The sequence below is a fragment of the Phycodurus eques genome, chromosome 12 (genome assembly GCF_024500275.1).
Source record: "Phycodurus eques isolate BA_2022a chromosome 12, UOR_Pequ_1.1, whole genome shotgun sequence".
Lineage (NCBI taxonomy): Eukaryota > Metazoa > Chordata > Actinopteri > Syngnathiformes > Syngnathidae > Phycodurus > Phycodurus eques.
Genome location: NC_084536.1, coordinates 2,755,568 through 2,783,089, shown reverse-complemented (window position 1 = coordinate 2,783,089; position 27,522 = coordinate 2,755,568). Strand labels below are relative to the sequence as shown.

At 41.8% G+C, this 27,522-nt stretch overlaps 4 protein-coding genes across 6 annotated transcripts; 2 read left to right on the top strand and 2 right to left on the bottom strand.

The window, feature by feature from the left end:
- Positions 1 to 219: 219 nt before the first annotated feature.
- On the top strand, positions 220 to 24,349 carry cmss1 (cms1 ribosomal small subunit homolog). The gene is made up of 10 exons (XM_061691808.1): positions 220 to 284; positions 19,026 to 19,168; positions 21,324 to 21,389; positions 21,456 to 21,594; positions 21,680 to 21,739; positions 22,367 to 22,469; positions 22,573 to 22,633; positions 22,930 to 23,017; positions 23,111 to 23,199; positions 23,676 to 24,349. The coding sequence occupies exons 1-10, from the start codon at positions 236 to 238 to the stop codon at positions 23,757 to 23,759; spliced, it is 882 nt and encodes a 293-aa protein (XP_061547792.1). The 5' UTR covers positions 220 to 235; the 3' UTR covers positions 23,760 to 24,349.
- Positions 2,667 to 6,733, bottom strand: LOC133410517 (filamin A-interacting protein 1-like). The gene is made up of 2 exons (XM_061691805.1): positions 6,427 to 6,733; positions 2,667 to 5,492 (listed from the first exon to the last, which is right to left on the bottom strand). The coding sequence occupies exon 2, from the start codon at positions 5,243 to 5,245 to the stop codon at positions 2,897 to 2,899; it is 2,349 nt and encodes a 782-aa protein (XP_061547789.1). The 5' UTR covers positions 5,246 to 5,492; positions 6,427 to 6,733; the 3' UTR covers positions 2,667 to 2,896.
- LOC133410520 (filamin A-interacting protein 1-like) lies at positions 12,197 to 26,896 on the bottom strand. 2 transcript variants are annotated; one of them, XM_061691810.1, is made up of 4 exons: positions 26,653 to 26,896; positions 13,112 to 13,347; positions 12,817 to 12,990; positions 12,197 to 12,469 (listed from the first exon to the last, which is right to left on the bottom strand). In XM_061691810.1, the coding sequence occupies exons 2-4, from the start codon at positions 13,343 to 13,345 to the stop codon at positions 12,266 to 12,268; spliced, it is 612 nt and encodes a 203-aa protein (XP_061547794.1). In that variant the 5' UTR covers positions 13,346 to 13,347; positions 26,653 to 26,896; the 3' UTR covers positions 12,197 to 12,265. The 2 variants fall into 2 exon arrangements, with proteins under 2 accessions (XP_061547794.1, XP_061547793.1); XM_061691809.1 differs by lacking the exon at positions 26,653 to 26,896 and adding an exon at positions 17,658 to 17,801.
- On the top strand, positions 24,380 to 27,289 carry tmem30c (transmembrane protein 30C). Of its 2 annotated transcripts, none has more exons than XM_061691807.1 (7): positions 24,380 to 24,481; positions 24,746 to 24,862; positions 25,461 to 25,568; positions 25,635 to 25,725; positions 26,046 to 26,192; positions 26,270 to 26,482; positions 26,708 to 27,289. In XM_061691807.1, exons 1-7 carry the CDS (start codon positions 24,380 to 24,382, stop codon positions 26,893 to 26,895), a joined length of 966 nt encoding a protein of 321 aa, XP_061547791.1. In that variant the 3' UTR covers positions 26,896 to 27,289. The 2 variants fall into 2 exon arrangements, with proteins under 2 accessions (XP_061547791.1, XP_061547790.1); XM_061691806.1 differs by having other exon boundaries at positions 24,380 to 24,571.
- The last annotated feature ends 233 nt before the right edge of the window (positions 27,290 to 27,522 follow it).

Sequence of the window (27,522 nt, the reverse complement as noted above, 5' to 3'; positions counted from 1 at the left end):
GGAGACGACTTTGGTGTCTTGAAATTCAAATTATGCTTCTAAATCGGCTACTTCCTCCACGCTTGTGCAAATAATCCCTAAATCGTCCAACGCGCTGCTTTTGCTCTGCTTTTAGAGTTTCTAAACCGCGCCGTGCCGATTTGTTCTCCAACGTGCAGCTCGTGAACGCACCCCCAGCCTGCTCTCACAGCGGTTCATTTGATTGGCTAAACGGTCCAAAGCGTCGTCGGGCAAAATGGGAGACGACTTGGGTGACGAATGGTGGCAGCATGACTGTAAATCAGGTATATTACTTTTTTTATTTGTTAATATAACGCAATTGAATGTCTTCTTTGGTTAACACTTGTGCGCCTACGTGGTTTCTGTATCATTGTCAGCACGCATATAGTTTTCGCGTGGCATGATGTTGCTCACTGTAAGCTAGCTTTAGCCATTCAACATTGGTAATAGTAGACGTAATTATTATTTATACATAACAATAACAGATTATTACAACAAATTCACACTTGCGTGCAAAGAGTCTTTTTTTTTTTTTTAAATCCTCGAGGGTGACGTAAGGGTTTACTTACTTGAGGGACGTAAACACACGTGCGCATCCACATGTAACACACGTTTTAAAAGTTATACAGACTTCACAAACAGAATTTAACTTACCTTAGATGTGTTCGCACATTTGGCTTTTCGCCAAACGGACAATTATGCGTAAAATTGATCATTTCTTTTCAGCCGTGCAGTGGAACGCCGGTTGGATCTTCCAGCGTGTTGCTTGCCAATCGCAGTTCTCGCCTTTGACCGACAGAGGGCAGCCACGCACTCCAGTGGTTTTTAAACATGTTCAGCGTAGAAGAACACGCTAATTTTACAGCATTATTGCGACAATTTAAGGGAAAACTAATTATCAAAATGCCAAAAGTAAACTTAAATTTGTATTTTAATAAATACAAAATGAAAATAAATATATGTTAAAAATGTGTAATTAAATTGGACAACGGCCATGGTGTTTAGACAGTTAGTCATTGTGTAGTCCAGACCAAACCTGAGCACAAGTTTGTCGTAATACTTCTTTATTATTATTATTATTAATAACTTGCAAAATTGCATCACTTCTCCACTTCATAATTTTAATTCAAAGTGGATCAACAGAAAACCTGAAAGAGCACGTTATTGTCAATAAATTCAAATATCATAGAAAATGTCATTTATTTTAGATCAATTCAAAACGTGAAACTAATTTATTATAATGTCATTAAACATAGGACAATAATTTTCAGTAGGCCAATCCGTACATAATTTTATCAAAAATAATTTAGATTTAGTTTTTGATGTATTTTTTTGGGGTTGGGGGGGGGGGGTGATTGAAATGTCATGAATTTTGGGTTGTTCAAAAAAGTCTACTTTATTATTGTAAGGTGCAGTCTCAATTACAGTCTCTATTTCTGTACTTAAGCCATGAATAAGGCACACCGTATTATTCGGCGCATGCTAAAACAAGGTAACGGAAGCTAAACAGTGAGTTTGGTTGAACTTTATTCTGCTACGTATTTAAAAATACACTTACATTATTTTTTGATCAATCTTTTGTCACAAATCCATCAAAGTCTGAATTCAACCGCTGGGCAATTCCGCCATCAAACATGCCGGCTTCCCTCTCGTACTCGTCGGACTCAGTCTCGTTGCCGGGTGGCTGTTCAGCAATGATGCCGGCTTTCGTGAAAGCTTGGTTACAATCCATTCACATGTTGTGGCGTAACTCGCCGGCGCTGCCTCCCAGTCTTGGTAAAGGTGTGTTCGCCATCTCTCATCCATCGCTCCCACGCGGCTCGCAACTTCACTTTGAACGCCCCGTGTATACCAATGTCCAGCAGTTGGAGTTGGCTTGTAGTTGCTGCGCCACGGTAGTCCTTCATAAAACGAAAGCACCAACACGGACCTCCTTGAAAATGTTCGATCTCTGTCTTGTGCTATCGTTATTGCCTTCAGTCGAATGGTGACTGTAGAGACGCTTCTCCCGGCTGTTCTTGTGCTTGATTTTGAATTCTCTCGCGGCTGCTCTATTCCCATTTACAACCGAGTAACTGATAGCCTGTAGTTTGAATTGTGCTTCGTAAACATGTCTCTTCGCTGATGCCATTTTCCTGAGCCAAACAAATGTTGTTTAGCAGCCTACCGCTAGTACAGTCTACCTACTGGAGGCGTGGCGGAGGTAAGCGTACGTACTGTACGTAGCTTTACGTAATTTTCTATAATTGGTTAATCGCTGCCAGCGTACGTAGTGTATGTATTACGTCCCTATGTCTGCGGGAAATGGTTTGAGAGTCAATGAAGCGGAGCGCTTACCAAAATCGCACAAAATTTTTACAGATTGTGGAACTTAGTGCACACATAAGGCGCCCCGGGTTAAAAGGCGCACCGTCGATTTTTGAGAAAATTAAAGGCTTTTAAGTGTGCCTTATAGTGCGGAAAATACGGTACTTGTTGATTATTTGTCTCTAAAATATGTTTTTCCTCTTTTTGTAGCCATTGATTTACAGTCCAACCTGAGCAACCGTTGTTCTTGGCTATTTTTTTTTTTTTTTTTTTTATAAACTCCACCAAATAAGAAACCATTTTGTCACAGCATATGCTGACAATTAAGCCCGCTTAGTAAGTGAAAGAATGTCCACACATTCACATAAAAGCCACTGTATTGTAGTTTCATGTTGTTCTCATACAGGCAGTAGAAACAGCTGCACAAAGTATTATATGGAAAAGAAATACTAGCTACGTGTATTTTAGCAAATTATGGTGTGTCATTATAAAAAAAATAACATGTATCGATTTAATTGCATAGTCTAATAATACATTATGTACGGTAAGAGACATTCTGACATTTTTGACCTCATCAAAATGACAGCTGCTACATCGGGGAGTGTGAGGCGGGAGAAGTGGTAGGAGATATGGTAATACTACTGGTAATCTTGCCGACGCCTTTAACATGGCAGCCGTTGGCAAGTACTTGAGTCCTCTGCTCATGTCGAAGGTAGTACGGCCTTACAGGCGGCGGCATGCCATGAGACGGGAGATACGGGTTCCCTAGGTGGATGTGGATCTTATTGTCCTCCGTGGTGATGATGCTAGGGCTGGAGTCTGGGCTGTTGGAGCAAACGTGCTGCCAGCTGTTCTGTCGCTCTGGATTCATGCAGAAGGCGGCCTGGCTCCCGATGTCGGTCGGCTCCGGCGAACAAGTCCTGACCGTCAGAATCTGGATCGGGAGGTCGGGCGTCGCCGATCGGGATGAATTAGGACTCATAATTCGAGAGACGGGCGTCCCGTTAAGCAGGGAGATCGTACGGTCGGGACTCGAGGGCGGCGTCTTATTCTGGATGATGGTGATTCTTTGGTTTGGTGTGTTTCCGCCGGACGGGATGAAGGCTGTGCTGGTGAAGGATGCGGAGGCGTCCGCCGTGGGGCTGCTGATCTCAAGGGTGGCCGTGTTGAGAATGTGATGAGGCGTCACCTTGATTTGCAGCGGCTGCCCTGGCGTGTGCGTTAGCATCATGACGTCCCCATTAGCCGCTTGGTGCACATTTACCCCGTTGGCTGCGAGGCCTCTGTTTTGGCTCACGATGTTGTTGGCACTGTTCAAACTGTTAAGGTTGCTGACGATAGTTGAGCCCTGGCTGTCTATGACTTCGACGTTGTGGTTTGAATCCTCCTCGTCACATTTCTTGCCAAATGTTTCATTTATTATAGAGGGCAGTTGGCAGTCAGGAGGCAGGCTAGCCGCTGGCTCGGTCTGGACCTCTTTGGTGGGGCGATAATGCTCTTCATTATCGCCTGGCGTGAGATTCTTTAAGTGTGTGTATCTGTCGAGTTCGCTGCTCAGGTACCTCATCTCTCGGGCGAGTTCCCGGTTCCTTGCTTCTTGTTGCGTCAACTTACCCTGGAGTGCAGAGTGATCCGTCTGGACTCTGCTAATGGATTTTTCTGTACCCATCAGCTGCTGGAGTTGCTCTTTTAGGGCACTGACCTCTCTCCCGAGCAGCCTGGACTTGACCTGCTCCTTCTGAAGACGACAAAGGAGGAGATGTTCTTGGTTGACGTCCTGCTTTTCTGCCTGTTTGTATCCGGAAAGCTCCTTTTTGGCCACCTCAAGTTCTTTTAGTAGAGACTTGGACTTTATCTGTTCCTCTTTAAATCTCATTTCCAGAGACTCGTAGTCGACCTCTACTTTCATCAGTTCTTTCTCCATCATCTCCTTGTCCTGCAGTCTTTTTTGTAGCCTCTCCAGCTCCCACGTGAGTTGTTTGGCTTTGTTCTCTTCCGCTTGGCAACGAGGGCTGGTGCTATTGGAGCCTTGCATGTACTTCTCCTCCTTTTCTCTGCGGTTCTCCAAAACCTGTAACCTCTTTCTCATAATGACCATTTTGCTCTCGAACTCCATGTTTCTCTGCTGCTCCACTGCGAGCCTGGCTTGTAACTCGTCCCTAGCCTTTGTCATGTCTGTTATCTTGTCTTCCACATCTGCCTTTGAAATCTGTGCCTCTTCTCTTGAACTCCCTGCGGAATTTTTGCTCCCCAACCCGCTGAGCTTTTCCTCGGCCTGCAGAAGTCTCTCTGACATGGTCTTTCTGTCCTCTGCCAAGGCCGCCGTCAGAGACCTGAGGGTGGCCAGGTCATGTCTGATTGCCGCCTCACTCTTTTCGAGTTGGCCCTCACTCGCTTCCACCTCCCTCACTTTGACCTTCAGGGAGTCCACCTCACCCGAGAGCATCTTGCTGACATCTCTCTCTTTTTCCAAGCTGTCGCGCAGATTGCAACACTCTTGTTTGCTTTTTCCCAAAGTCTCCTCTATGCGGTCTAATTCACTAATTCTCCCATTGAGCCTATTCACCTCAACCTTCAGGTTCGAGCAATTTTTAGTCTCCCTCACCAGTCTGCAGTCCAGATCCCGGCACTGGTCTCTCATGCGGATAAGTTCTTCGTCTTTTCCTTCCATCTCCACCACCCTTCTCCTCAGTACCTCCACTTCTGACAGCGAGCCTTGCTGTCTAGATTCTCGATCGCCGGGCTCCTGCAGTCCTCTGTCCTTCTCCCTTGCAGAACTTTCTGTTTCTTCCAGGGTGTCTATCCGGCAACCAACACTCGAGTGCTGCTGTCTAAGTGGCTGATTTTGAGCGGACCCGTCAGCAAGTTGAGCTGCCATGGCGTGACGGGAGCGGTGGACGTCGCTGGCTGAATTGTGCCGCTCCACTTCAGGATGCATCGAATTGGGCCGCCTCTCTCTCGCCAGACTGGCGTCCTGTTCAATACCTTTAGCGATGGCGCTCAGTTCTTTGACATGAAGCCTGTGCTCCTCCAACAGCTCCTTCAAACTCTGATGGTCCTTTACCAGCAGCAGCGCAAAAGCTTTCAGGCGGTTCAGCTCCTCTTTAAGAAGCAATATGTCTCGCTTGCTGATAGTCTCCTTTAACTCCTGGTATTGTTGTTCCTTTACAATCAGGAGCTTCAGTCTGTGGAGAGTTGGGGGAAAAAGAGAGCATTAGTTGTGTTCAAAAAATGCCTTTGAATGGTCTTACGGTGTAACTCTGTAATTCATTCACCAAGGACATGAGGTAATGTTTAAACTTGCTCACTTTTTGGCCACGGTTGATAAACACAAATGATTTCCCTTTGTGGTTTGTTTCCAACATAAACATTTATTTAAATCCTAAGGAGAACTGAATCACTTTCCTCTCCTTACTCAAGAACATAGAACATTTTGTTCTCGCCTATGTATCGACCTGTAAACCCTAACACATGTCGCTGTGTCATCAGTGTAAGTATTGTCATCCGTGTAGTCTCTTATGCGCTGTGATTTGGGATATTTTCATTTTTAAGTGCGGCAGATGGTCCTTTGCCTTGGCGTGTAGCATTTGTTAATTAAGAATTGTGTTTCCCCTCCAGTACCCTTAACATCACATCCCATCGTTCCCCCTTCTATGCTGTGAAAATACATTGTGAAAAGACGCACGGCTCCGAAAGACATGCGTTCCCGTTGAGTCACAGACGATTACGGACCAACTACGACTTTTAACGAGCCTGATCCAGGCAAGATCTATTGTTCTGCTTCTGTAGAACGGACATTATTCTTATATTTAATGGCAATGGCAATTTTCGTACTTGCGTATTTTATGGATAGTTCTCCATCCATCCATCCATCCATTTTCTGAGCCGGTTATCCTCCCTCCTTTCTGAAAATTCAGTTTCATTGTAAAACCTTCCCACTGTATCGTAAATAATGTCTGTATGCATTTATAAATAATTGTGATGTGTTCTTTTGGTACCAAGCAACCAATTCAAAAGTCTGTTCCGTCCGTCTGCTACAGCTGCTTTTGTAGTGACGATCCAACTTTTTTTAAAGCACAAGCACAAACTCCTCAAATCACGTCTTTCAAACAGTCCTACCTGCCGTCCTGTGTCCTTTTCCTTACAAATCCTCAGAGATTATTTGGCCTCAACTCTTTCACCTCTCCCTTCCCGGAGATCCCAGTGATGTGGACATTCCATGCGGAAAACCAAACATTATGAGAAGTGCTCTGCGCACGGACTGTCTCTCGCAGCCAGTGGCACCCATTACATCATCGCCCAATCCTTATATGGTTATAGCCTAGACTGCTGTGTGTGTGTGTGTGTGTCAGGTATTCCTCATGCTGCGGGACCATAAATCTGTTAACACACTGTGCAAGCCATCATTTTGGCGACGACGACAACGTGAATTAGAAGGTTGAGATTTGTCGCTATGGCATGTCGTGGTTATAGTTAGGGTTAAGTTTTCAGGAAAGTTTGTAATGTCCTCTGAAGTGATGGAAATACGACCGTGTGTGTTAGTGCTAGTGTGTTTTTACTGGAGTTGAGCCCAGTCCAGATGAGCTCATTGTGCAGCCATGCCAAAGAGGCTAATGGGAAGGACAGAATGTGTTGGCATGTCCAAAGAGCTGTAGTTCATCTAAGTATGTGCGTGCATACGTGTGTGTGCGTGTGTTTCTCACATATGTTTTAAGAAGCAGCGCTTTTTTTGTGTGCGCCGTAGCCGTTTTTGCTTGGGACCTGATAACCTGACTGTGAGATGACATCATCACTTCATTGGTTCACAATTACATCCATATGTTTTTCTGCTTTTCTCTCTCTTCCTCACCCAAACCCTTTAATACATATCTCTTTCATCCAGTTGTAGCTTTTTATTGGATGAAATTATAAAATCTTAAACCGCAGTTTTCGGTTGGTGGCGTCATTGCCGTCCTGTTGTTCATCGAGCGTTCGACGCGCGTCTTTCTGTACAGGCGCAGGGGGAATTGACAATAAACAGCGATGCCTTCATCATTTCCTGTATAAGTCACGTCTGAAAGCAACCAGAACGGGAACATTTTGGTTTTGCTCAATCACCAGGCACTACCAATAGTAACAGATAAACAAGCTGTGGAACAACATCCATTTATAGACATTAACTAAAGGACATGTACAGTATGCCACATCATAAAACGTGTCGGTATTTACATGCCAAAGGGGTGAGAATTAACGCGCAAATGCCAATTACTCACATGTGAGTGTTTGGCATTTAAATCCTTTCTCAGCAGCTACAAATAATAAACGTAGCAATTTCAGAGTTGTATTGAATGTGCCCATAGTTGACTTAGCTAGCTGGCAAGCATAACATATCTCAAATAAAACTTCACTATTGTTAGTTGTTATGCCTTTGCAGAAATGCCAGCTGTGTTTTTTTTAACTGTTGATTTAACTGCATTTTGAAGCAATCAAGACAAAAAGGGAGTGTGCTACTTGGCTGCGGACCAGTAGAGGTGCGCCTGTTTCATGCTGAAGTAGTTTGTTGTCTAAAAAAGATATTGGAAGTTGTGCTACAGCCACAAGAATAATTGATTAATTTTCCCGTTATTCAATTAAGGTATGCTCATTCCCGGTATACAATATTTAGTTGTCAACGTACTACGTTTTTCTGCCTTGCCCCCAAATGCTGGAGGTTAAACATTGCTCTTGTTGTGAAAGGTAAGAGAGCTCCGCATTCCGATCCACACGCCCACAACTCTCACTGCAGAGTTCACAAAGTCCTCGTTCCCATAGCGGAGCTGACATCTGCAGCGCTCGTCCTCAATTACAAGCATGAGCCCATCCCGCAAAGACCTTTCCAAGAAAGCCTTCAAGCGTGGAATGATATGTAATACGTCCCCATGTATGAGGACGACCGAACGTCCTATTTTCATCCAGGGGTGTAATTTTACAAAAATTGAGGTTTTTTTTTAGCTTCTGCCTCTGACAAATGAGGCACAGCCAAACTTATGTGCTGTATATCCTCAAATTCTCGCCTGTGCAATAATGCCTCTGAATTTAACGAAGAATAAAACAAGAACCACAAAAGCCATGAAATCCTCCAGCAAAGTCTATACTGCATTTTTTTTTTATTTTTATTTATTTATTTTTTTTTTTAAATAAAGACTGCTTTAATTTTTCTCCCATACTGTAGCGTCCAGAAGAAGCAGGGTTTATCCTTTGGACAAACCAGCCCATGAGAAAGGAAGAAATGGCTTAAAACGCATGACTCACAAAGTACACATCAGAATGGTCTTCCAGCAGTGCAATTGGCACAAAGCACCAGCGATTGGCTGAAAACTCACCTATTAGCATTTCTGGTGCTCTTTCTGAAGGATGCCACAAAATGGCGCCAAAGCTGCGTCTAATTAGGAATTTGAGTCGAGGAAGTATGTCAACGTGATCAATCTCGACCAACTGAGAGTTTTATGTCCGTGAGGAGCCAAGTTTAGCCTGGGCTGTTAGTGGAAAATAGAAAGTTTTCACCACATGTGCATGTATAGGGCACACTTCCTGTGCAAATTTTTTTTGTAATGAAATCATCTGTAAGCCATTTATTTTTAAGGGTAATGTTAATTGAACTATTAATATAGGCAATTATAAATCATGTTTATTTTCACTATTTGCGGCAGGGCTCAGTCTCTCCACCGCAAATAGCGGTACTCAACAATCAATCCCTCATCACAATCAAATGACATCAGCATGCCTTACAGAAGCATTTGTACAATTAAAGGCGTCCGTCCTTCAAATGAAAACAGTGGTACTCCTCGAAGTTGAGTTAAAAAAAAAAAAAATACAAAAATAAAGCGAGAGAAAAAAATGCTCCCAACAATTTGGGATTAAGATGCTTTTCCTTTAGGGACAAGAGTTTTTAAAGATGGCTTTCAAGGAGTGAAGGGTTAAGTTTACAGTTTATGAAGTGAAGAGGACAGTCGATTGCACGCATGCCTTTTGTGAGTCGCACATACACGAGTGTTTAATGTCGTGGATGGCGTCGCCCAATGACAGACCATGACCATATGAAACGTGCGTAATCTGATGGCAAGAAGATGCTGGAACTACCACATTGTTTCATTGTGTAGTACAGCGTAAGAGATGATGCGCAATGACTGGAATTCACGGTATAGTTTGCATCTAGCATAGGAGGTCATCTGTTTTGCACATGGGCGCTTGTGGAACTTCAAAAGTGAAAAAAAACAAAAGCTGTGATGATTCTCTCTTTGTTTGGAGGAAACGCTTTGAAAAGAAACAGAAGCAGATTGAAAGGTTTTCAAAGGGTTTGATGTGTGATGTTGAGATCAGTTCGGCATCCAAACTTTCAAAGAATAAGAACTTTTGAAAAGGAATTGAAGACAGTGGGTCCCCCACGCGATTTCTGTGCATTATTTTACTAAGGATCGTGCGCTGCTGTAATTCAGATTTGTTCGACTTTAGATGCTCTGGTCAATTCTAAACATCTGGCATTATTAACTGATTGCCCAATTTCCTTTTTGAATTAATCACTGATACTGGCGGCAGTGGTGCATATCTGGATGAGACGTATGCAATCAGTAAAGAAAGCAACAAATTAGACACCGGGAATCACACTTTGTTTTACAAATAACGTGACACTTCATTGTATTTTCAGGATATATTTTTTGCTTTTCACTTTCATAGCCTGGTAGGAGGGAGTTAATGATCACAAATATTGGTCCTAGGTTCTGAAAGTATTCTTATGCCATTTGTGCAGTGATGGTCCATCAACTAGGATAAGGTGCGCTGGATGTGGCCGGCACGTGGATCTTGCTACAGGTTTGTCGAAGTGTGGTTTCTTTTTAAATAGATTTGTTAGCTTATTGTTCCGTTGGTATATTGTACTGAGTAGCCGGGGCCGAGAGCTGTGTACCACTTGCCACTTTGTCACAGTAAGACCAATTTCCAGCTTTATGGTTCTCCCCTTTGTTATCACTGATACCTTTCTACGGTGGCATCGTATTTAAAAACAACAAAGAATGACAAAGAAACCTCAGGGGCATTACATTTCACTGTCCATCCATCCATTTTCTTCACCGCTTAGCCTCAATAGGGTCGCGGGCTGCTGGAGCCTATCCCAGCTATCTTCGGGCGGGAGGCGGGGGAAAACCCTGAACCGGTCGCCAGCCAATCGCAGGGCACATAGAAACAAACAACCATTCGCACTCACATTCACACCTACGGGCAATTTAGAGTCTTCAATCAACCTACCACGAATGTTTTTAGGATGTGGCAGGAAACCGGAGTGCCCGGAGAAAACCCACGCAGGCACGGGGAGAACATGCAAACTTCACACAGGCGAGGCCGGGATTTGAACCCCGGTCCCCAGAACTGTGAGGCAGATGTGCTAACCAGTCGCCCACCGTGCCAGCACGTTTCACTGTATTATTCATCATTTGGCCAATGCAATGAAAACTCACAGATTTGTGTTTGTTTAGGGCATCCCTTTGTATTCATACAGAGTTACAGTAAACAAAGCGTTTTATGTTTCATGATTATTTTTGGTCTTAAATTACAATGTGCTCCTGTGGCGGATCACTTTCAGTTTTTGGAATCTTACCAACAAATGCAGGCTAGTCTTCCAAAAACTCCATAATTAGATTACAGAGTGGACTCTGGCGGTACTAGAGCCAGCATAGGCCTCAAATAGCATAGCTGAACCAGACCTAGCCATACCCAACAGACCTAGCCATACCCACAAGCCGCATTTGAATGTAGTCACTATTTGGAAAGGAAAACGTTCTAGCCACCATTAATCTTTTGCTTCTGAAGAGGTACTGGCTGACCTAGGGTGCCAAAAGTGCATGGTACGTGTAATTGCATCTTTGTGTTTACAAGCGCAAGTAGAACTTGGACACACTCACGGGTCAAATCAAGTCGGGACTGCTCCAGACTGTCCAAGTGGAGGAACTTTGAATGAGCATTACAGATGAAGATGGGCTAAAAGGGCTCACGTGTACTGTACGTCAAAACGTCCAGATGTTTTTTTTCTACAGTGTGCTGAAACACTTAAATCACTGTACATATTTCATACCAAGAGGGACAGGATGGATATTTACTCAATTTATATAGTTTGAATGCAAGGATGACACTTGAATTTGAGCTGCAGTCTGTAGTTGTTTTTCCTCACAGTATAGAGGACTGTGCAAAAAATCTTATTCCAGTTAGTTATTTTTGTTGGGTTTTTTTGCCATGCTGTCATGACCATCTGTAACTACAATTTGAGTTGTATGGAGAAAGCTTGTCCAACTGTGAAACAAAATTGGGGAAAAATGGCATGTCATATTTTTATCTGTCCATCTGTTAGCAGTAGGGACTACATTTCCTTAGTGCAAAAGCAACAAAGTCATTAATTGTTTTGTAAATATTTTGTGGCGGGGAGACTCATCTTCTGTATATACTGAACTCTATGCTAGTTTTGAGCCTTAGTGAAGATCTGCTTGGATGTAGAAGTGTTGTTGTTTCGAACAGACTTGTCAAACCCATTTTAGTTGGCGGGCCACATTCACTCCAGTTGGATCTATTCTCAAGTGGGCCAGACCAGTATATTTGTGGCTGAATGAGCTATGAATATTGACTATTCCAAATGGTTTCGGTTTACATATGTATGTTCACATTTATTGATTATTATCTTGTGGCAAAGTTTGTTGTAAATCATATGAGGAATCTAAAATGTCTTAACAAAAATGATTCCAATTTCAACAGTTATGAATCATTTTTCATTTACACATGTGCAATTTACAGAGCAAAGTGGATCTATATATTTACCGTTTATAAAACAAGAGTATTATATCCAGCCCTAATATTGACATGAAAAAATACCTAAATTTAATGGGTTCTACCACGATCCACAAAGGGTTTCAGAAATGTATTTGTGTTTTGCCTAATTCTGTATGTCTTAATGACGCACTTAGTGACGTGATGCACCGACTAACCTTTCTCGGTCCTCCTCCAGTAATGCTACAAAGCGCTTCCTCTTTTCTACGAAATTCCGGTGGCTTCTAAGCTGCTCCTCACTCCTGCTAACAGCATCTCGGTAAGCCTTTGATACCCCGAGAAGCTGCTGCTCCATCCACTTGTTTGACCTTTTCTGGGACCGTATAACATTAGTAAGCTGCAAAAAGAATTAAGCAAGGCACGATACAGTTAACACATCAGGAATGGAATAAAATTCTCCAAAAATCAGGGTTAATGTGAGGATTTTATTTTTTTTCCCTATTGTCTCAGCAACAGCAGAAGATCCTGATGGAAACTTGCAAAGTACTCTCAATCAAGTGAAACCAAAACAATCCAAGGGGGTCGCAAAATCATTACAGTGTAATTGCTTCTCTGGCAGCACAAAATTACTCAACGTGCAGTGAAGCAGCAGTAATTAATCCGCTTTTGTCAGATGGCGCTATGTTCACCTCATTAAATGTGATTACCGACTCCCTATGGTGTCTGGTTTCTTATTATTGATACCTCAGCACTAGCTGTTTTGCACACATCCTGTGAGCGGTCCTGTTGTTGTGACTGCAGCGAGTCTCCATGCAGGGAACGTAGCGCCCCCTGTAGTCCAATAAAACCATAGTGGGTCTTCAGTAGAGCAGAGTCGGTCCTCTCTGATTTCAGCACTGCAATGACTTCATCTCTCGCCTAGCGTGACGAACAGCACAACAATGAGTTTGCACTTTTTTTCCAGAGTGCTTTATGGGGCTCACGATTGAGTCATGTTGTACATTTGACTACATCCAAAAAAAATTCAAGTTTATCCCACCTGAAGTTCTCCCTCCAGAACACTGAGCAGGAACAACATATCATCACGGGAAAGGTCTCCTCTCCCACGTTGTCTCTCACACTTGCATCGCTCGTCTTTCCCGTTATTCATCGGAATGAGGATCTTGCGATGCCTGGCGGTGTTAGGAATTGGGTGGATGCAAGACTGTAAGTCGTGTTTCCTGGATTCCACTTGATTCCATTGAGCTTGCAGACTTTCACAAGCAGGATGCATTTCTAGGAGGAACAGACGAGTAGATAAATGAGTAAAATGGGAAAGAGACGTCTACTGTACATTTTGCTTTTTATCATTTAACTCAAGTCCAAAAACCCGATTAAAAACAGCATCAGCAAGCCTCTTGGATGAACACCGAGACTTTATCGGTTTTGCAGATAATACAATGAAAAATGTTTCAAGAGAAGATATATAATTTCTGGTCATGACGTACTTCATGACATATAGTTCCAAGCAGATGACCCCTGGACCAAGCCAGAAAATGATTACTTGGAGAAAATCTGAACTTTGGTGAAACTGGATCCATCTAATGGTTTGAGGTCTCAGGTTATCAATCAGTATATAGTATGTATTCTCCACTACCTAATATGATATAATTGAGGATGATATTTTTACCGTTTGCTCAAATTATTGTTATTTTTTTCGAACCGTAAACCCTGTTATTGTTTCCGTTTATTTTCACCCTCGGTGTGGTTCATTCGGTCCAGTGTAAATGTAAATCCAATAGTGTAAATGTAAACCCAATAATTAGACTTTTGTTCTGGACCAAATGAACCAGTTGATCCTGGATCAGTTGGTTTGTTTTGGTTCAAAACTGGTTCGGTCGTGTTGTGTTGAGAAAGTGATCGGGCTCCATCCAAGTTCAATCCATTAGCAAATTCTCAATGTTTGGTAATCAAGCACAGGTGCCAAACAAATCAACTAACTCGTCCTGCACTGGTCGAGTTTGTCCACACCTGACTTCAGTTTCAAATTAACTCTGGTTTGGTGAACTCAATCGTAGTCCAACCCAACCAACAATCGGGTTTGTTTAATAACAGTAATTAAGACACACTAATCGAACTCTGGTGAAGCACAAATAAACCAATACAAGACCAACCAATTGATATGGTCTGCACCAGCTTATTGGTGGATATTTTGAATTAAAACTTGTCAGTCAATCGAAGCAGAGGTTTCCCGAGTAGCAGACGAAAAGAAAGGGTCGAGGAGATATGGTGAGAAATAATGAAGTTATACTGCTTTACTCTAATTTGAGGAATTTTTTTTTAACCAGATTTTCTATTAGCGGTATTATACAAAAACATTCTACAAAAAAAAAAAATTCCCCCCCAACACAAAAACCTCATTTGTTCTGGACCCATCAACAGATTTTCTAAATTGTTGTTGGAGCCATTCCAGTCAGACTTTGCATTTTTACAGATTGTCATTTTTGACAAATCCCGCTACAGTGTAAATTGATAAAGCAGTTGAACATGTCTTCACTCTACCATTTGTCATCTGACAGTAAAATATTCTCTTTTGAATGTGTAAATGAGGTTAATTTGCTCAAGACGCCCTATTTAACAAAATATTTCCTGTTGTATCACACTACTTTGGGCATATCATTAATCTTTTAAATGTTTAGCGCTTTTTCTATCAATAGTCCATGCACCATACTTTCATCCTCTTCACATTATGGTGACTAATAAGAGAAGAGAGGAAGCTCACGCGGATTTTTTTTTTTTTTTTTTTTTTTTTTTTCACTATAATTATGGCTAAATCTGAACGTCTTAAAACGTTTATATTTTACTCTCGCAAAACAAAACTAATTTGGATTTTTCCAAATGTTGTTTATGGGGATTTTTGGCTGTAGGTGGTCTATTCATTATTGTATTTGCCCAGTTCCATAAATCACATGGCAGGCATCAAGCTGGAAAGCCAAACAATGACGGCGGTTCCATAATGTAATAAATATGCTCGACATTTTTGGGCTCTGATGTAAACTGTCCTCTGAGAATTTTTTATTATATATTTTTTTTTTCCCCTTCTCTTCCCCTTAGGTTTTTTGACGGACGGTTGTGAAATTCTACTGTTTGATATTTTGTTTTTCTACACACACACGATGCTAGATTCCACAATTATTGCATCACTTTTGGAAGTGTTATTCATAATATGATTGCTGTCACTTGAGGGTTTAGCAGCTGTATTATGTCCAAATAACGATGAGGTTTTAAGATGATGAAAAGCCTTTTAGTTAATTCAACTAAAATGGGAGGCATGTCATCAAATTGATCCTTATATAATGTCAAGTGTGGTTGCTAAAAACTATATAAAAAATATATATATATATATATATATATAAAATCTGAAAATAGTAAACTAAAGTCTTGTTTCGACCGAGCAGTTCAGTTCAGTATGGAATGCGGTTTTAGGTGTTTCTTTTGTCAAGGTCCCGGAATAGCCAACCTGTGCCATTCCACTTTTTAGCATGCTTTTGAAGAGTGAGACCGAAACTTCCCGTCTTTCTTATCTTGTTTCGACCGAAACACGCTGCTCTTCATTGATTGTTCGACACCGAATTGTCAGTTCTTCGTTGAGATAGAATGTTAACCCTAATCAAACTGAACTAAACTGCTTGGCAGAAACATGGCTTCAAATGGTCAAAAATTGAACGGGGTCAGTGTCATAAAATTCAGAATTTATTTTTGGGGGGGGGGGTCCATCATTTAAGATATCCTCAGGATTTCCACACATCTTGGTCCATTGAACATCTTAATTTCAAAAGTGTGTTTTGCTTTTTGTCTTTCTGTGGTCCCACCTCAGTGATGGCAAATAGGACCACCACAGAATCAGAAATGGAACTTAATTACAGTGTACAAAAACAGTTACACAAGTCTCTGTCCTGGCCTCAGTGCAATAAGGCTTTTTTATTGTTGTTGTTGCTCACAAAAACTGTATAATGTTTGTTTAAAGGCACTTCATGAATCATCTCACATGACAAGCAGCAGTAGCCACAGAAGACCAGCACTTTACTATGGATGGTGAATAGTCTACTCCAAAGCTTCCATTTATTAACTTGAACCCTACACTCAATAGTCCAGCCAATGCCTTCCATATGTCCAAAAACCATGGCAACAGAAGCGACATGCCATTTTAAATCTGTCATCGTCCGTCATCGGGAGCCATCTGTATTTCTAGAATGCTCCGTCCTTTCCCCCAGTCCCCTGCACGGATGATGTTGTGGTGGTCGCCATGACAGCTGCTCACTTTTAGCAGAGTCCTGATGTAAACTGTACGAATGTGGAACATGCAGTGCGAACTGCATACTGACATGGCTAATGGATGATTTAGTGTACTTATTCCTCTTACAACCCGCTAATCTGAGGTCACGACCCATGTAATCATCACGAATTGCGAAGGTACAATGACACCACTTGAAGGCTAAAAGCAATTTGTCTGGAATCCCCACCAAAAAAACTAACTTCCTGGAACCAGTCAATTGACTGTCATTGTATCCGTTCGGAAACCATTGAGTGCCCATTAAAACCAGTCACCTCTATTGATGGACCGGTTAAGAATGACGAGGCAAGAGCCATTTTCTGTCCTGCCAACCTCCTCCACTGCCATTGACTCCTATTGATTTGCTGTTATCTGACTCTTTAGCTCATAGGGTGGGGGTGTTGTTGGAGACTGAGTGTCTTTTTTCTGTACTAGCTTTCCATGTGTGTTAACGGTTTGCTTTCCAACTGATGTCATAGAAACGAAATGGGTTTCTCGTAGGTGACCACATTTGGACTTTCGCTAATTATTGATGATACTTTAAAGTAGTATGTTGTTCAATTGTCATTGTACGAAATTAAGAATTTATTTTCCCCGTAGTTATTCAAGGACATTTGTAGTCAACTTCCATCCCTAATGATTATTCCTTTTTAATTAATTCCTCTCTTAGTTGATTAACAAAATGTACAGACATGCCCATCTGTAATTATTGTTTTTATGAATAATAATAATTGATCAATAATTTCCCCCACAGTCAGTAAAGCACATTTCAAATGCAATCCCTAATTAATATTTCAAAGTATGTATTTTTAAACCATTGGATTTTAATTTTACATATTTAAAAGTATATATTTTAAACCGTTGACTTTTAATTTTACATGCAGTTGATCAACAAACTTTTGTCAAATGCCGGTTTGTAGTGCCAATATTGATTTTAAAAAGTAGCTTTAATTACAACATTTTTTAACACAAATGTGGTTTTATTTTTGTTTTTTTCAACGAAACTAACATTTGCTCCAAAAACAAGTGGTTCATTGTCAAAAGTGATCACGCACTACGATCCCACACTCATCTATTGCCATTTTGTGTCAAACGCACAATTTTAACCCTTTAGAACTTATACTACTAAAATGTCATTGCAGACCAGTGACAACAAAGTCACACAAAATGTCTTTAAAAATAGAAGTAATCAGAATTCAGGTGAGACAGGGATCCGCACACCCAAAATAAAATTAATATTAATAATACAGTACTATCAAGGAAAAAGTCTTACTTGCAAGGCATTTGTGGACGATGAATATTGTACGGTTTTATTCGTGATCCTTCATGTTCCTCAGTGTGTAACATCCCAGTGTCCTCACATCAACCTCAACGTAGTGAGCGAGGTTGTTGGCTTGCTCCAACAATGGAGGAGGAAAGGGTGGGTCAGCTGATGGAGTGCACTTTTGGACGAATGACACGAGATAAGTCTGGCCGTGACGGAGTGGAAAAGGGGGCGGAGCTGCGTTTCAACAGAAAGCAAACAGGCAGCCAGAAGTCATCGTGAACAACGATCCCGCGCTCATCCTTTGTCATTTTCTTAAGCGGGCGGCTGACAGTAATGAGCCCGGCGAAGAAAAACACAAGCAGGCGGTGATGATGATGGATGAGATGGTACTAATCCTTCAGGGGCGATGGCGAAATAAGAGGACAAAGATGGGAGTCAGATGTGCGCTGATGGTTTATATACAGTCGTCGGGCCACAGGTTTAAGTACACCTGCACAGTCGAATGAGATCCAATGCAAGAATTATGCCAGAGACAATAATTCTCAATTTTGAGTGATGATGTCTGCCTGTGCGTTGTTGGAATTACAGTGTTAAATTAAAAAAATATATATATATTTTGTAATTCAGTTAGTCTTTGAAGCGTTAATAATAATTTATGCAATTGCAAAGCCTTGCTTTTAGTGAAGTTAATATAGTTATTGCCATAAAATATTTTTTTCTGATAATTTGCATCATTTATTTCACTGTATCACTACATTTTAGGCATATGAAAAATATTTTGTTGAAATCCAAATCCTATGATGTAAAGGGCATTCCATTTTGGAGGTTTCACTCTATTATATAATATCATTCCTATCCTTTTTACATAGACAAAAGTAGAGAACTTAATTTGCTTTTAGCATGGTTGCAAAACACAACCAGGAAATGTAACATCACAAAAATGACCACGGTGGTGAGGCGGTTGCTGTTTTTGTTGATGTTGTGTCGCACAAATTACCGTTTTCTCTGACTTTTAGTTTGGAGACATGGATGTTTTTTTAGACCAACGTGCTTGGGTGTAATTATGGTCAGAAAGAGTGTGATGTGAATTTGATGTCTTAACATTTTTGTTCTCTCCCACTGTTCCTTCATTTGTCTTCAATCTCTTCGATATGAACCGACCTTTACAAGAATAATAAAGCTCTGTTTTAGCTTCAGAGGGATTCAGTTAACAATATGTTATTATTGTGGTTGTAGAGCTGCACTGTCACCCTGCCAGATGCTTCTAATATTTCCCCATCTTCTGTAGCTTATCTATGTTATTGTACATAACTTATTGATCCACATTTCAATTTCACCCTCAACACCTTCTGCTTTTTGATACATACATTATAGATGGTTCTGAGGTGGAGACTGAAGAGAAGAAAAGCAAGACAAAACGGATAAAAGAAAAGCCGAACATACAAAAGAAAGCAGAGAAGAGGAAGAAGCTAACGGAAAAAACAGTGACTGCAAAGAAGAAGAAAAAGAATGAAGAGGTATTACAGCCATTAATGGGTTTTGGATACTTGGTGCAGCTTGGAATGTTTTTTTCTCTTGGTAGGAGGAGTTTGCACATACTGTAAATATTTGTATGAAAAACACTATTTGAGGCCAGACGTAAGTAAACAATCAAATGAAAAACAGAAAGGCAGCCACTGCTTGTGCCTTGTGACGACATATTTTTACGCTGTTTCACAAACTATTCATTTATTTCGCACCGTTCCTTAGCTCGAAAACCTGCAGAAACCAAGTAAACCAACGACCCTCTGTACTGTGTACTAAAAAAAAGGCCTACGTTCAAATAGTCTTTTTGTTCTTTAACCTTTCGAAGACAAATATAACAGGTGGTGCCACAATGTAGCTGTAGCAACCTTTGCTATTGCCAAATTTCACATTTGAAGTGTGTCATATTTTCCATATGGATTTCCATGGCATTCACACGTCTCGGCAAAACGCCACGCTCCGGGAATTACAGCAAGCCTCAGACTTCAACGAGTCACGCCTCCTGGGTCCTTGCGTACAAATTACGCGCCAACGCAAGGTCATTACGGGAGGTGCGCAAGTCAGGTGAGCAAAAAACAGACTTGTGCACCAATAAGAGAATAGCTGATCTAACAGCTTTGCAGCGAGTGCTAATTGGAATAGACTTGGCCAGAGCGCTGGTGCTTGTCGGGCATCATGTCCATCAATCTCAAGAACCTTTGAAGGGAACAATTAGCTCCGCTTTCAACACGACGTTATTGACAAAATTTTATCATAAGTTACGAATGTGTGTAAGGCTACAACGAATAGTCAAGTATTTCGAGGACAAAAAATGCTCAAGATTATTTTCTACCTCGGTGATCCGCTTATTTACCTCATTCACTGCCAGCCCTCTCAGTTTGATATTATTTGTATATACAGTAGCTGCCTGTTAATAGCAGGAAATAATTAATTGTTAAACTCAGAGCAAACGCACGACGACAACGTGCTTACGTCATCAATGCCAGGTGCCCATATTTGATTCAAGGAGCGGGAAAATAGGGAAAACGCAGTATTATAGTTTGCAAACCGCGTTGAACACAACAAAGAAGAAGATGGCGATGTCATCAGAGAAGATAAATGCTTGAGGGTGGTGAGGGGGGTGGGTGAAATGCCAATGCCTGCATATTTGGATTTGTACAACACTGCAGTGATCGTTGGGCGTCTTTGATCTACACTATTTAGTGACTTATAAGTTTGAATTGTGCTCATTTGTTGCGCCTGTTTACTGGCTTTTCGGCTCCTCACCGATTTGACTGACCGCTGCAGCTCATTTCTTTGTCCGTTACGCACCTAAGGACGTTCCTTAAGCGCAGCTTTGGTTAATAATGTGGTTACATTTCATCTGTTTGGAGCCTGGGGAGAAGCGCACTTTAGAAGTGGTGCGCTTGTTTACATGTTTGAATACTTATTTGGCATGTCGAGTTCACTACAAGCTTGGCCATGCGTGTTTTGTGGCATTCCGTGACGCCTGCAGCAATAGTTGGCCAGCAATTAAGATTTTTTCCATGTCGTTCCAAGCTATGTAGTGCTTTTTAAGTATGGGTTCATGTTATGCCGTTGTTTAATTTGTTTATATTTGTGCTTCCTCTCAAGGTGTCTTCATTTGAGTTTAGTCAGCTGGTCTATAAGCTCATAAACGGACAGCCATAAACCTATACTGTTTTATGTCACATGCTAAAATGCTAGACGCGCAAGTGAAAGTGCACAACACAGACTGCTTCTGCCTTTTTACATTTCCAGTTTAAACAGTTGATTATAAAAAAAAAAAAAAAAAACATTGGTCACTAAGTAAGTGAAATGGCTTATTTCTTCTAGTGTTCATAATTACCGAGCAATAATTTTTAAAATGTAGTTTAATTTAAATTTTTAAAATAATCGAATTTATCCGAATACTCGATTACACAAAAGTTTTGGGAGGATACTCGAATGCTAAAATATTCGATAGCTGCAGCCTCAAATGTGTGTCGATCAATCAACAGACAGCAGCCTGACCTCGCTTTCTCAAGCATAGGTGCGAATAAAAGCCTCCTCTTCAATAGATGCCTTATTCTCTCTTCAGTTGAGCCAGCTATTTAAGGAAAACTTTACAAATTGGCTGTAAAGTGCATCACACCTGTGTTGTCTCAGGTGTCACAAATTCCGAAGCAGCAGAGCGTGAAGGAAACCTCAACAAAATCCCCCAAAAAGAGAAAGGTATGCCAAACCAATGTGGCTAATTTCCACGGTCAGCGGTTTGTCATATTTAAACTCTATTTCCAGAGGAAGAAAAAGACCATTACAGATGTGTTGGCCGCTTCTGACCCAAAACCAGGCTGTCCCGCAGACCTTCAGAACTCCCTGGCACAGTACTTCTCAGACAAGCGCTCCGTGATCGAGCAGGAGGAGCTCAAACTGCACGGTGAGCCCTCGCAAATCCACATTCGAACATTGAATTTAAAGCCGCCAATCTTTTGCCTCCTGACATTTCTCACGCATTTTTCCAGATTCTAGTTTTGTGACCTGCAACGACCTGACGCACAGCGTCTCGTCCTATCTGAAGCACAGTAAGTGTCGTTGTCATGATTTTGCTCACAGTCATTTACAAAAAATAGCAGCAGATGGTGGAGACATCTATTATGGGAGAGGCCATTATTTAAAAGCATTATTGAAATGATATTAAACTTAGTTTTATACATTAAAACAAACGTACACACACAACGAACATCTGTATTACTGCGTAGGGAACTTGTTTACAATACGATAAGACTCCACTTTTTAATTCATCTGAGAGAATATTTAAGTCGCTGCTGTTTTGATTAGCAATGGGGTTCAAATAGGCCATTTGCTAAAAAAAACTCGCTGCAGTTTGTGCTCTCTTAAATCTGTAAGCCTTTTTTGGGGGGGGGCGGGGGGGGGGGGGTAATGTTGAGAAGTTTGAAGGTGGGCCAGTCAAAAGTGCAACTAGTTCCACTAGCGGTACGCAAAAGAATCACTCCCTAAGTACAGTTCAACTGAATTTAACTTCAGTATAATACATTTGCACATTAATTCTTTCAGGACTGTTTGTGTGAAAACCTTTTGCGCCAGGACCCGGTTTCTATTGACTGTTTTGCTCATATTAGCATTGCGAAAACTACAAATCTAATGGTGTTAATTAATGTTTTCTCTTTGATTCTTTCTTTTTCTGTCAGTTTGTCCCAAATGGGCAAAGGTTCAGAAACAACACACAGAAAAAAGTTCAGTGGTCCTGCTGATCGTCTGCAGTTCTGCCCTCCGCGCCATTGAACTTATAAGGTCAGGGTTTTAACGTTTTAACCCTCATAATGGAACCAAATCGGAAGTATGATCAGCCAAAGCACTGTTTTATTTTATTAATTTTTTTTTATTTCTTTCCCAGACATCTGACAACATTCAAGGGTGAAGCCAAGGCTGTAAAGCTTTTTGCAAAACACATAAAGGTTGTACAAAGACTGGCTATCATTTGAGTGCGAGTGAATGTTCTAGAACAGGGGTGGAGAACCACTTACCAGGAGCCAGCATTTATGGGTTGAATGCTGTTATTATTAATATATATATATATTTTTTTAAATATATGAATGCGTCTGTCGGGTTTGTTGTTAAGAATTGCATGCAAGTCAAATGCCGTGGTGGGCCGAATATGGCCCACAGGCCTTAGGTTTCCCACCCTTGCTCGAGAATGATTTGAACTGCGAGAACTAACTTTTTCGTGCTTGTGTGTTTTGGCGTCGGGAAGATTGAGGAGCAGGTGAAGCTGCTGCAGAAGGGAGTCGTTCACATTGGAGTGGGCACACCTGCTAGGATCGGCGCTCTTATTAACAGAGGTAAGTGAATACATCCTGCCTTTCGCCACTTAAAAAAGAAACAAAACAATGGACAGTAATGTACAGTATTTTTTCTCTCTCTTGTCTCTCTAGAGGGATTAAACTTGCAGGCGTTGCGATTTCTGGTTCTAGACTGGAACTGGAGAGACCAGAAGTGCAGAAGGATGATGGACATTCCTGAGGTTGGTTACCGCCCCTTGCTGGTGGAAAAATTACACTACACGGCACTGCACTGAACTACATTGCTGTGTAAAACTTTAGAGATGAGCATTCACCACAAAAGGATTGTGTGTGAATTCTCAAGACGCTAAAAAAATCATTAGTCAATGCTGAGAGACCAGCATTGACTAATGATTTTCAGACTATTGTTATTTTTCACTTGTTTATTGTTCCATGAGTTTTTGATGATTTGTTATTTTTGTGCCGTGTATGAGTTAAATAAGCAGCACAGAAAATGGATGGATGGATCCAAACTCAAAAAAACAAAGAATTACTGAATCGTTGGAGTTCACAAAAGCGGGATATTGGACTGTCTAGAATGCAGCCTTGTAATCACCAATGGTTGCAGTATTCTATTTATTTCTTCAGCTTTCAATTTGTACATTTTGAACAGTTGTGCATTTATTTATTTATACAAGTGTTCCTACTTTTCTTTCAGATCAAACTGGATTTTCTTAAGCTTCTCGAGAGCGGGATCCTGGACCGATGCAAAGCAGATAAAGTCAAAATCGGACTGTTTTGACTCAAGTTTGTCAACTTGCCTCTGCGCTGATGATTCACGCGACAAGCTTACGGGTTCAAAGCTTCGTCCTGCGGCCTACCGCTGTTTGTTTGCCGGCGCTCAGCTTTTTTGCGATTGTCAGGGTGCTTCGAAATGTGCGATGTTGTTTGATCAAACACAATGTCTTGGCAAGACCTCTTCAATAAATAATTGACTGTCAAATGACAGTGATGACATTGTTTCTTTCCCACGGTTTTACTCTCTCCTGCTGAGAACAAATGTCATTGATTTGTTCCAAATGCGATAACCCCAACAGCAAAGATCTTCAACTTTCAATTGCACAAACAAGCACCTTGCTCCAAATAAACCTGGTAATAATGTATGTTGAGGAATGACATTAATTACAAATGTACTGTCTGTGTTGTCCAATACCAAAGAAAAAAGGCTAGCAACAGAAAACAGGAAGAGGCAGTTTATTGTGGTTAATTAATAACAGAACTCAACCGTCTCGCCCCACACTGAGAGGCCCGTCGTGTGTGCGTGTGTCTTTACGTAGCGATACCACAGGAATAGGAAAGAGGAAGCGAGTTCAGCCGCCTTCACAAAGAGCCTCCAGTCAAGCCCCCCGCGCCGACGCCGCCATGGCCAAAGCCAAGTGCGGACCCCTGGCCCGGAGGCCCGACAACTCTGCGTTCAAGCAGCAGCGTCTGCCCGCCTGGTCGCCCATGCTGACTGCAAACACGGTGCTGCCTTTCTTCTACTTCATGGCTGTCATATGCTTGCTGCTGGGAATTTGGCTTCTGCTTACCGTACAGAGCATACGGGAAGTCCGCGTGAGTCTGTCTAGTGTTCGTTTTCTTTTAACACAACTGTGGGAGATGGGGAGGAAAATGGGTCTTCGTGTGCCATTTAAGAAAAAAAAAAGGGCGCATCAAGGAAAGAAGAGGCCAAAGTTTATGTTGTGAACGAGCATGTGTTCTATTTTTGAATCTTTCCTGTCATCTTAGGTGGACTACACAGACAACGGAGCGTGTGCTATTTGTCACGACATGCGGAAGAATGCCAGCAACGCGGCGTTGACCTGTCCTTGTAAATTGCGCTTTACCGTGGACAAAGCCTTGAAGGTAACGCGCAACCCGGTAGTCGTCTCCTACAGTGTACGTCTCACGTTGTTTATCTCGTCTGTTGTACTTTGCTGATGTCTAACATAAAACATTAACTAGAACGGCCATCAAGAGACAGATAGGGTAATGGGACCGAGCCCTACCAGGAATTGCGGGGGGGTTCCCCCCCCCCCTGCCCTCAAATGTTTGTAAGTGCCTATACAGTATTAATACAGGGAACATTGCATATTTGTAGTTTGGCTTTAAATGATTTGTGATTTCGTATATTTGTTAAAAAAAAATCCATCTCATATAGTAGGGATCCACTGTCTTCACTGTTTTTTGTGCTCAGTCTAAAGTAGTACTTTGGCGTCGTCAGGTGAAGTCATGGAGTTGTTGTTAGATTTAATAATTACGTTTTTTCATCCATACATTGAAATGTTCTCTTTTGTTGGCAGTCCTTAAATGCACCTCGTGCTCAGTCAAGTGGTCCTGAACGTATGTTTGTGCTTCCCTCCCAATGTGAAGTAGTCCACTTCGCTGATACATTTTGTCTGTATTCCTTAACATTGATTTTATTGAGAGTCAATCGCCCACAACTTCTCTTCTGCTGTCTCAGGGAGACGTCTTCTTCTACTACAGCCTCCAGAACTTCCACCAGAACCTGCGCAGGTACATGGACTCCAGGGACGACGCACAGATGGTCGGCAGGAAGACCAACTTAAAGGTGTGCCTTATTTGTAATGAAGTATACGTCGTGTGAATTCATTCATCTTTACTGCACTTGGCGCAGAAACCCAGTTCGTACTGCAAGCCCTTCGCCACCGATGACAAAGGACTGCCTATCGCTCCCTGTGGCGCTGTTGCAAACAGCATTTTTAACGGTAAACCCGCACCTGAGTAAACCACCAATGCCCTCCTAAGTGATTATTCGTGGGATGGGGAAATGTCTCGAATGTTCTCCGTTCCTGTTTGCGTGTCAGAGCTGTGCCGGAGCGTGCCTGTCGCTAGCTGACATGGCTCAGTGTTATTGTTCGTCCTGTTCCGAGTATGCTTCACGTGATCAAATGTTGATGTCTTGGTGAAGCAGCATGTGGCTCATTGCCCAAGGTTGACACTGTACCTTCTGCTCCGATTAATTGCCAAAAATTTGATGGTCGCTACATGGCTCATGTTTTGATTCTTAACGTCTGTTTCCCCACAGATTCCTTTAAATTCCAATATCTCAGTTCTGGTAGCTCCGAGTATGCTGTTCCTCTATTACGCAAAGGCATCAGCTGGTACACGGACAAAAACATAAAGTACCGCAACCCGCAGACCGCCAACCTGAGCCTGGCTGCGGTCTTCCAAGGTATTTTATTTATTCATTTTAAATCTATTTTGTGTCATTTAACCCCATGGCGGCTAAGCGGCGCGTGAACCCGACAGGCACGGCGCCGCCTCCCTACTGGCACAAGCCCGTGTACGAGCTGGACACGCACGACGGCGTCAACAACGGCTTCATCAACGAGGACCTCGTCGTGTGGATGCGGGAGGCCGCCTTCCCCAATTTCAAGAAGCTCTACGGCGTTTTGGACCGCGCCAACAAACCCTTCCAAAGCGGCCTCCCGAAAGGCAACTACACTGTGGAGATAACCTACAGTATCCTTCTTAAAGAAGATCCATTTTCCACACTTTTATACTGTTTCCCGGTCATCTCATAATACCCCAAGGATCAAGAATTATCGCAAACATTTTCCACATCTTATTTTCTATTGCACTGATATAACAGTCATCCTTAGCTGTGTCGCAGTTCATATATATTGCCTTACCTTCGGTGTCATGATCATTTGATTTGCTGCCTTGACACTCGACCCTTCCCTCCAGACTTCCCCGTGCAGTACTTCCGAGGCAGAAAGCAGGTGGTCCTGACCACGCTGAACTGGTTCGGCGGTCCAAACCAGTTCTTGCCCATAGCGTACCTGATCACCGGCAGCCTGGTCCTGCTGGCGGCCGTCGGCCTCACCGTCGTCTGGTGGAAGTTTGGGAAAGACGGGAAGAACATGGATGAGTGATGAGTTCGCACCAGGGATGAAGTTTTAAAATAAATTGCACAAAATATTTGTTGATACAACCCTTGTATTAGATCATTAGATTGTCAGATGTGCCTCATGTTACCAGTAAGTGGAAACTAATTTCATGGCATAATGTGTACATAGTTACGATTCATCATTTTGTACTAATATATATATATATATATATATATATATTTTTTTTTTTTATTTTAACCTTTTGACACTGAAATCCTGCAACATGAAATGTGATTACTGTATATGTTAGAAAGGGAGGGTTACCTTTCACATTTGAACTAGTACGGTACCGATTCATGGTACCTGGGAATTGATACCGGTACCGATTTGTTTTTGGTACTTTTGTGTTTGTATATGGTAATAAATAATTTGTTGATAATATCGTGAACATTTACTTTTCAATATATATACTTTGACAAATATAACAAAACAACATCCTGAATCTAAAACGAATGAGCACAAGAGGATACAGGTACAATATTTTATTATTAGAAAAAAGAATTACAAAGTGCAACGCAAACTTATTTGCAATGAACGAAGATAAACATTAATTGTATGATGATGTATGTATGGCCCCCTCTGCCATTTGGTACATATTTTCATTGATTTACT